General features: G+C 39.0%; 1 protein-coding gene across 3 annotated transcripts in view; it reads left to right on the forward strand.

The window, feature by feature from the left end:
- Nucleotides 1-10,517, forward strand: part of VDR (vitamin D receptor) — a 180,354-nt gene extending 169,837 nt beyond the window's left edge. For all 3 annotated transcript variants that reach the window (XM_056562744.1, XM_056562743.1, XM_056562745.1), the window contains 4 exons: nt 2,755-2,920; nt 4,007-4,158; nt 9,326-9,442; nt 9,761-10,517. In XM_056562744.1, coding sequence (XP_056418719.1) covers nt 2,755-2,920; nt 4,007-4,158; nt 9,326-9,442; nt 9,761-10,020 — 695 coding nt within the window. In that variant the 3' untranslated portion in view covers nt 10,021-10,517. The remainder of the gene's footprint in view (nt 1-2,754; nt 2,921-4,006; nt 4,159-9,325; nt 9,443-9,760) is intronic.
- The last annotated feature ends 242 nt before the right edge of the window (nt 10,518-10,759 follow it).

Consider the following 10,759-nt stretch of genomic DNA (forward strand, 5'->3'; position numbering starts at 1 on the left):
CACCGGGTCACCAGTGACCCGTATGACCCGGAATCGCGCAGATCGCAGGTCTGAATTGACCTGCGATTTGCGCACATCGCGGTCATGGGGGGGTCTCAGGACCCCCCTCGGCGATGTGCCGGGATGCCTGCTGTTAGATAACAGCAGTCATCCTGGCCCGATCACCGCTACCGGTGATGCGGCGCTCCCGGAACCCCGCGACGTACATGTACGTCGCCACGCGCCAAGTGGCACTTCGCGGCGCCGTACATGTACGTCGCTCGTCGTGAAGGGGTTAAATATGTTAAAGGGTAAAAAGAGGTGCAGTAGTTGAATATTTTAATTAAACAGAACACAAGAGCAAGGGGCCACAATCTGAGGTTAGTTGGGGGAAAGATCAGAAGCAATGTCAGAATAAAATAGGTTACTGAAAAATAATAAGATGCTTGGATACTTCCAGAAAATTTGTAGGGCAAATCCACAGTAAGTGAATGTAAATCTGCATGGGAAAAACATTTATCTTAGGTTATAAATAAGAAGGAAATAACATAAGGGCAGACTAGATGGACCATGTGGTATTTTTCTGCTTTCAATGTTCTATGTTTCTCATTTACAGTATGGTGCCATGAAGTTCATCAGCTGGATTAACTCTTTATAGCCAACAATAAACTACCTGAACTCTCTAACCCTATATGGCATGTTCTTTGCTATCAGGAATAGACTTGTTTGTCTGATTGTGGCCTTTAAGGAACAGTAAATATACAGCTTTAGATTTCCCACACTAGGATAATTATACTGTAGCAGTATATAGCAATTATGTCTGAGACACATAATAAAAATGTGTGTGTGTGTGTAATAGAGTGCATCTATATATACTATAAGTTGCATATTACTATTAAGCAATGAGTTACAGTACGTAACAAAACTTTTCTGCTATGTGAAGAGAAATACTAAATGATGTGACTAACATTTTCTTCAGTACGTTGATTGTGTCACCCTAGTGTTGATGTTCTTTTGAGTATTATTTTTAATGTTCAATTACTTGTTAATGTGGATTTTGGGAGCCATAGTTTTTTTTATTATTTTACTGACATTGTTATTATATTGCGACACTTAAATGTTTTCCTTTGCATTGCTAACCAAACATTCTGAATTGTGTTTTAATTTATATTGGCTGTAACGGTTTATTTTATGACTTTTATTTAATACGTTTTTTTGTGATTTTTCTCCATGGAGATTTGTGTTTTTTTTTTTTTTTTTTTCTTTCTTTTGCTTTTTTTTTTTTTTTTTTTTTTTTTTTTAATTCCATGACATGTAGGCATGTGCATATAAAATGAATAGCCAGCTGTTAAGGTATACATCAGGGGTTTACACAGGAGATTTTTGGGAGGCTTAGGACCCATTGATTGCTAGTTCAGGGGTTGAATGTCAGGGGAAAAAGAGCCCCCCCCCCCCCCCCTCCCTTTTGATTCCATGAATGCTATTAATTACAGCATCACAAAAGTTAAACAGTTAGTTAGGAAAGAAAAAAACTTTGGAGGTAGTGTCTGTCAGTCATAAGACAATCTTAATCTTCTTTCTGTGGCCACATAATCACATTGTGCTGGGAGTTAAATACTAGCTACCAATGCCACATGGTTCAGTGCAGGAAAGAAAGGACAAGGTTTTTATTTTATTTTTTTTTTAATTTTTTTTTTGGGGGGGGGGTGTATTTGCTTCCTTAAAGGGTACCTCCAATGATGGTCCTGGCAGCAGACTGTTTGTTTAACTTTCACAGCAACTTAAGAGCCCCAGATTTGCCCTAAAACTATTGCTATCAGATTAAGTATTTGCCAGAAGTCCTATGCAAGTCTATGGGACTTCAAGTAAATCCATCTTGTGAAAGTCTTAGACTTTAAAGTTTTCACAACATTTAAACACATATTCTGCCACCGGGATAATTATCGGAGGTACGCTTTAACATATCAGCTAAAACCATTTTTTATTTGTAAAACTATGTACTGTATTATGCAAACCCCATTTTTTTGTATGCATCCTTTTCTACTAACATATCATTTGTATGAATTTTATATGATGGTGGAATGCATTAACAAAACCATTTTTGTTGTTGTTGCAGTTTTACTTAATAGACACACAGAGGGAGATTTATGAAAATCTGTGCAGATAAAAAGTTGACCAGTTGCTCATAGTAACCAATCATATTGCCATAAAAAATGTAAAGTCAACCAATCACAGATTTTTATGAATCTTACCAAGTGTTCTTGTGCAAATGATTATTCATGCAACACACATCAGCCACCTCTCCATTCAGTTCAAGGTTGTTCAGCCTGTTTTTCTTCTGCACATCTTCCTTATTCAAATAATTAATTTACATGCAAATTGTTTTCCTTGTATATTGTGAGGGTAATGAGGCTTCCTGTTTAGTACAGCAAATGCATTAGCTGTATATACAAAAGAGCACAATTTCACAGTACCAGAATTTGCTTAATAGATATTGCAGGGACAAAATAATATTTATCTTCTCTATTTTGATTGACTCCTGTTCCTTCTGAAGCCTTTATTCATTGGAGTGGTATGGTGTAAACTTTCCAGATCCACACAAATGTCATTAATCACAGTGGGTTTGCGTAAGACCCATGTTCTGCTTTTTATTTGTTTAGAACAATTCCTTCAAATACCTGAGTAGTTAGGACATAGCATTTACACATCTCCATGTGATTTGTTTACTTCTCTATGCTTAATACAACAGAATAAATATTTCCTTTAACTTTACAGATTCTTGTGAAAGCAGCTTTTTTTCGGGTTCGTTGTTCAGTTCCTTTGCCAGTAGCAGTTCACCTGGAGGTTCCTTTGAGCTCTCAATGCTCCCTCACCTTGCGGATTTGGTCAGCTATAGTATACAGAAAGTCATTGGATTTGCAAAGATGATACCTGGATTCCAGTAAGAACTTGCCTTGCTTTATAGGAAGAAATAAACCTAATAACAATATGAACAATAAATGTTACACATTTTATTCTGCCTTAACATTTCTCTATCACCCAAGTTATGAAGATATCGATATGACAGCAACAGTATCAAAAATATTAAAGCAAGCAACCTAGTCCTAAAATGTAGCTTTTATTAAACTATAGTAAAACAAATGTATTTTTTGGAGGACACAAGGATACACCAAACAAAAATAACAAAGCATTCACCATAGTATGTATGGAAGGAGGTAGGTGGGACATTGATTGGGGCTTCACAGAAGAGTAGGGGGAAGTAGCATAGGGTATATGTTACATAATAGCCCGTGCCAACTTGGGAATCCCTAATTCACCCCTAACTCATCTTTGTCTCCCTGCCTACTCATGCAAGAATGCAACCCTAAAAAGGGCAATCCTGCTCAGGAACCTCCTGCCTCTCCCTCATCAAATGAACCCCCGGCATGATATCCGTGTCCTCATATCATCTAGTTTATTGCCTATTTAGGTTTGTCATTAGATGAGGGAGAGGCAGGAGGTTCCTGAGCGGGATCACCCTTTTTAGGGCGGCAATCTTGCATGAGTAGGTAAAGAGACAAAGGTGAGTTAGGGGTGAAGTATGGACGAAAATGTACCACTATCTTAAAGTAGAATATGTCACGAAAAGACATTCTCGGAATCGGAATAAGTAAAAGCCTCCCAGAGTTATTAATGCATAAAGTGACTTGCAAAAAAAAAAATAGCCTGGCCCTTAAGGTCAAAATGGACTTGATCTTTAAGGGGTTGAATGAAATATCCAAGGATAATAGCATGATAACATTTTTGGGTTTTCTGCTTTGATATAGTAGGTATTATAATAATGCATGGAATTATCTGTGTTTGACCAAAAAATACACAAATACATAAAAATGTAATTCATGTTTGTCTGAATATCAGTCTGAAGATCTCTAAGGAACTAGAAGAATTGTTGTCCTCTGCAATAAATGTGTTTGAAAGCAATACATTAGGTGCAACAATTCTCCACCCTAATTCTAATATTTAGTATTTTTTTTTTATTGAAAACTAGTGATCTTACTGCAGAAGACCAAATTGCTTTGTTGAAGTCATCTGTGATTGAAGTTATAATGCTACGATCCAACCAATCCTTTACATTGGAAGACATGTCCTGGACATGTGGCAGTGAAGAATTCAAATACAAAGTGGATGATGTGACACAAGGTAAAAGGTCTATGTAAAGAGAGATATTTTAGTTTTGTCCTTTATAGATAGAGAGAAATTGACCTCATGGTTAAGAGAGTAAATGTAGTTTTTCTAAACAATTTGTTTGATAATATATAACAATTTATTGTAAAGCATACCTTTCTTATTCCTCTATCGGTAATTACTGCTATGTTCAGGAAAAAAGCCTAATGGAGCTGATGGGACACTCATGTCATTAAGTTGGCAATTTACGCTATTGCACTTAACTGTCTTCACTAAAGATATAATATCACCACACACACACTGTCTGCTGATAAGCAAAGGAAACATATGCTGGTAATTCAGCTAATGTTTTAGTTTACACACCTTCAGATGTGTACATTACCTGGGCATGTTACTTAATACATTTATTAGCACTGGCCAACTAGATAATTATTCGGATACCTAATTCACATATAGCAGAGTAGAATATGGCACATTTCCGTTGTGATATCTTTGGCTAGGTTCTCAGCCAGTTACATTGCGGTTACATTACTTTTAGTAATAGTCTACCTAATATATGCACTAAATGTAGTTAACTATATGCTTTACACTTTCATAGTTCTGCCAGTGATTCACTTCAAATACAAAAGTATAGTGTGCATTGTACTCTCTAGTTTTCCCTAGTCACATCTACTCTAGAATACAGCTGAGACAATTGTATGCCAACATATATTGGCAAAGATGTACCAAAAAAGCTCTCTTTGGACAATTTGGAAGCTGACGTCTAGGGACAAATTAAATGTTGGGAGACCTTGTTGTCATTCAACCTAAATATACACCATAGACTTGTTGTGATGTTGTATTTACTGCTGACCATGTTAGATTTTTAGTCCTATTTTCTAAAGACTTCTTTATGCCTGGTTATTTTAATAGGTATAAGAAAAAAGTGAACTGCTGTCATGCACAACCAACTAGCTTGGAATAAGATCAAGGATGTCTTGTCTATTAATAAAATTCCTTTATGTTGGCAACTTTCACAAACTAGATTCATCTGTGTTTAGAGAAAATGTTCAGGGCAGCACTAGGCTGTCTCTTTTAGAAGTAAAAAGAAAGGAAAAGAAAATGTTCAGTGTATTAAATCCAGCATTGTAGATCAGCTTCTGAAAGAACAGGAGTCACTTCATTAATGTATCTGTAACTAGAGTTTTTGCAATGTACATATATAAAATCCACTTAGAAACAACCATGTAACACATATCCACAAGTAACACAGTAATTGTATTTATCTGAAGAAAGCTGCTGCATATTGACTCATTGCTTATGAGTCCAATAAAGTCAGAATCTAATAGGTGAAAAAAGTTAACTTTTGGGTATAGGATGTGGCAAATTAAATGTTTACTGTTTTGTGACATAAAGGGCTGCCATCAGAAATTTTGGGGCCCCTTACACAGCTCAAGGCTTGGGCCCCCCTCGCATGGCCCACTACCAAGTCTGCCCCCAGTGCCAGCCTGCTATCTTACCCACTGTCTATGAAAAAAATATTTTTAAACACACAAGAAAAATAAGAGCCCTTTAACCCCTTAAGGACCGGGGTTTTTTCCGTTTTTGCATTTTCGTTTTTTGCTCCTTGCCTTTAAAAAATCATAACTCTTTCAATTTGGCACCTAAAAATCCATATGATGGCTTATTTTTTGCGCCATCAATTCTACTTTGTAATGACGTCAGTCATTTTGCCCAAAAATCTACGGTGAAACGGGAAAAAAAATATAATTGTGCGACAAAATTGAAGAAAAAAACGCCATATTGTAACTTTTGGGGGCTTCGGTTTCTACGTAGTACATTTTTCGGTAAAAATGACACCTTATCTTTATTTTGTAGGCCCATACGATTAAAATGATACCCTACTTATATAGGTTTGATTTTGTCGTACTTCTGGAAAAAATCATAACTACATGCAGGAAAATTAATACGTTTAAAATTGTAATCTTCTGACCCCTATAACTTTTTTATTTTTCCGTGTATGGGGTGGTATGAGGGCTCATTTTTTGCGCCGTGATCTGAAGTTTTTAACTGTACCATTTTTGCATTGATAGGACTTATTGATCGCTTTTTATTCATTTTTACATTATATAGAAAGTGACCAAAGATGCACTATTTTGGAATTTGGAATTTTTTTGCGTGCACGCCATTGACCGAGCGGTTTAATTAATGATATATTTTTATAATTTGGACATTTCCGCACGCGGTGATACCACATATTTTAATTTTTATTTACACTGTGTTTTTTTTTTTTTTTATGGGAAAAGGGGGGTGATTCAAACTTTTAATAGGGGATGGGTTAAATGATATTCATTCACTTTTTTTTTGCAGTGTTATAGGTCCCATAGGGACCTATAACACTGCACACACTGATCTTCATCATTGATCACTGGTTTCTCATAGGAAACCAGTGATCGACGATTCTGCCGCATGACTGCTCATGCCTGGATCTCAGGCACTGAGCAGTCATTCGGCGATCGGACAGCGAGGAGGCAGGTAGGGGCCCTCCCGCTGTCCTGTAAGTTGTTCGGGATGCCGAGATTTCACCGCGGCTATCCCGAACAGCCCACTGAGTTAACCGGCAGCTTTCACTTTCGGTTTTAGCCACGCGGCTCAGCTCAGAGCGCGCGGCTAAAGGGTTAATAGCGCGCGGCGCTGCACGCTATTAACGGCGGGTCCCGGCTTCACTATGACGCCGGGCCCGTCATGATATGATGCGGGGTTACCGTGTAACCCCGCGTTATATCAGGGGAGCAGGATTAAGGACGTACCAGTATGTCCTTGGTCCTTAAGGGGTTAATTTAAAGAGGAAGGAAAGAGGAAATATCACTAAATATTACCATCTTACAGTTACTGATCAAATCCTGTGTATTGAGACCAATAATAATACCAGTATAAATGTGAGAATAATACCGCCACACCTTGACCACCACATAGTGATTGAAATAAAACTGCTGAACATAGACCAATATCCACTCATACAAAGCCCACATAGTAGTGACCCTGGTTCTGCAGTCCCTGTGATTACAGTGCAGTAACATCTGCTGACTCACAGGTGGCATCTTCTTGGAGTCATTCTCTCTCTTTTTCTATCTTGCTCTGACCATCATGAAGTCTTCTTCCAACCATGACTCCTCTTCACAGAAACTGCCAGACAACAAATATATTATGTTAACACTTTTTCAGCACATTTCCCACATGTTCCCTACTCTAAGTGTCCCAAATAATGCTTTACTTGGTACCCTAAATAGTATAAGGAAGTAGTTAAGTGTGTTGGAGAAAAGGGTAGGAGGATAGGGTGGAGGGTAGGTTATTTAAGGAAGAGCCCCACCAGTAGGTCGATAATGACCCTAGTAGGTAATGCCCTCAGTAATGCTCCCAGGTAGGTTATGTCCCAGTAGGTAGGCAGTACATCATGCAGCTAGATAGGTTGTAGTTAATGCCCCCTGTAGGCATGTAATAGATAATGCCCCCAGTAGGTAGTACATTATTCCCCCAGGTAGGTAATGCCCCCAAGTAAATAATGCTCCCAGGAAATAGTGTTGTCCCCCCCCCCCCCCAGGTAGGTAATGTCCTAGTAGGAAATGCAATCAGTAGGTAGGGCACCCAGGTAGGTCACGCCTCCAATAGGTAGTTCCACCAGGTAAGTAATGCCCTGGGTAGATAGTAGCAGCCCCTGTGTTGATTGTAAAGGGCCCTCAGCCCATCCTGGCGTCTAAGTGAGAAGGGGAGGGGTGTTAGTCGGAAGACCTGGAATGAAGGGCTGGCAGCGTGATAGAAAGATATGAGGAAGATAGGAGATAGATATGAGATAGATAGATGGATATTAGATAGATATGAGAGAGATGGATAGATAGATAAGAGAGAGAGAGATAGCTAGATTGATAGATAGATATGAGATAGATAGATATGAAATGGATAGATGGCTTTGGCTGTCTGGGCATCCTGGAAGTTGTAGTTTTGTAACAGCTGGAGGCACCCTGGTTGAGAAACCATGAGATAGTGTATATTTACCTCCAATTCATTGTTTCTCAAAAAGGGTGCCTACAGTTGTTGCAAAACTACAACTCCCAGCATACCTTTGGCTGTGTGGGCATGCTGTGAGTTGTAGTTCTGCAGTTTTGGAACAGCTGGGGGCACCCTGGTTGAGAAACAATGAGATGGAAGTAAATATACACTATCTCATTGTTTCTCAACCAGGGCGCAACCAGCTGTTACAACACTACAACTCCCAGCATGCCTACACAGTCAAAGGCATTCTGGGAGTTGTAGTTTTGCAGTTTTGGAACAGCTGGGGACACCCTTGTTAAGAAACAATGAGATGGAGGTAAATAGACATTATCTCAATGTTACTTAACCAGGGTGCCTCTATCTGTTGAATGAGATAATGCCTATATACCTCTCAATAATCTCCAAATTGCATCCTGTACACACAACAAGACCCCCCCCCCCCCTTTCCTAGAAAGCTACTTACTTTTTGATGGGCAAGACCCAGCTGTAGGCATTAGAAGGCTTCCTCCTCCCATGGTGAGCTGGTATCAGAGTCTGTGGAGCAGGATATGTGCTCCTGCTCCACCAATAGTGTGAGGGGAGGGAGGGGTAGAGGGGGCCGTACCTCTCTGCTCTTCTCATCCCAGGCAGACAGTGCAGCCCCTGCGCTGATTTTACAGGGCCCGCATGCCGCAGTTGTAAAGAAAAAATGTGTCTGGCAGTAGCGGGCCCCCTCTGGCTCAGGAAGTGCCCGACCGTCAGTCTGCCTCTGGGAGCAGGAGACTGCTTTACAGTGGTCTCCTGCTTCTGTGTGGGGGCTGCTGCAGGAGGGTGCAGCTGGGGTCCGGGCCTTCTTAGAGCCCGGGCCCCTTATGCTGTACTGGCTGTACTCCCCTGATGGTGGCCCTGGTGACATACAAGTATGGAAGTGACAGTACTGATGTGGGGTCCATGCTGAACACATGGAATACAGTTTCTTGCTTAAGTATTATATACCAAAGCCCATATATTGGAATGAATGGATCATGGGGTATAAAACCTCTTATATATTCAGCACCCCTCCTTAGGATAGGGATTTGTTATCACCTAAAATATATATGATTCGACAAAGTATAAATTAAAAATTGCAGATCACAGTGAACTAGTAGATATAATTACATGTTGTTTTCTGCAGCCGGTCATAATATGGAACTTCTAGAGCCATTGGTGAAATTTCAGGTGGGACTGAAGAAACTGGATCTTCATGAAGAAGAGCATGTACTTTTAATGGCTATCTGTATTCTCTCACCAGGTCAGTGTTAAAAAGTTAGAGTATCATAATGAATGTTGCATGCTCTCTACATACTATATATCACAGTGGGGTAACCATGGTCTCCATAGTAATTTGAGTAAAGCTACCAAATAGTCACCAATAGGTTCATGTTTGCTGCATGTGTACTATTATGCCTTGAGTATATATATGGGCATAATAATTCCTCTAGCAGATATGTATAATAGTTGAAAGAGCTCTAATGGGCTTCTCAAACCTGTTGCATTTAAGGTTTGCTCAACAGATGAAACATTTTGAGTGTGCATTGATATATTTTCTGTTTTAATGTGGAATTTATAGACCGTCCAGGGGTCCAAGACAAAGCACTTGTTGAAGCAATCCAGGATCGCCTCTCCTCTACTCTGCAGACCTACATCCTTTGCAAACATCCACCACCAGGGAGCCGTCTTTTGTATCCAAAGATGATCCAGAAGCTGACAGACCTGCGCAGCTTAAACGAGGAGCATTCCAAACAGTATCAGTTCCTCTCTTTCCAGCCGGAGCACAGTACACAGCTAACTCCTCTTGTAATGGAGGTGTTTGGCAATGAAATTTCTTAAGTTAACTTTTATTGAAAATTAATGAATGAATTATATTGTAAAAACTTAGTTGGGTCTTCATAATGTTTTCAGCTATGGGAAATGACTTGGAGTCTTTATTCTAGAGATGATTGTCTGCAGTTGTATATACATGCTATAGAAGACAGATATGAAGAAGATAACATAGATGGTTACCTTGCTTTCTGTAATTTTGCTACAAAATGGGGTAATTCCCCTTGCAATGCTCTTGATGTAATGTTCCATTATAAAAAGCTTTGCCAATTTGTGTGCCTTTTTAGACAGCAAATGTCAGAATGTGTCATCTTTGGTATAGTCACCCTTTTATAGGAGTTTTTCATGTTCAAAAGCCATTTGTTTGCTAAATCTGAAACTTGACAGTCACATGTGCCAAATTCTAAAGAACTGTGCAAGCCTTAAACTGATATTTTATAGTGTGAATAGGTAAAAAAAATAATAACCAAAGTAAGTAGATATGCAGTCATGGCCGTAAATGTTGGCACCCCTGAAATTTTTCTAGAAAATGAAGTATTTTTCATAGAAAAGGATTGCAATTACACATGTTTTGCTAAACACATGTTTATTCCCTTTGTGTGTATTGGAACTAAACCAAAAAAGGGAGGAAAAAAATCATTGTACATAATGTCACACCAAACTCCAAAAATGGGCTGGACAAAATTATTGGCACCCTTAACTTAATATTTGGTTGCAAAAAATAACTGAAATAATTTGCTTCCTATAA

This window comes from Hyla sarda, chromosome 2 (assembly GCF_029499605.1).
Source record: "Hyla sarda isolate aHylSar1 chromosome 2, aHylSar1.hap1, whole genome shotgun sequence".
NCBI classification, from domain to species: Eukaryota; Metazoa; Chordata; class Amphibia; order Anura; family Hylidae; genus Hyla; species Hyla sarda.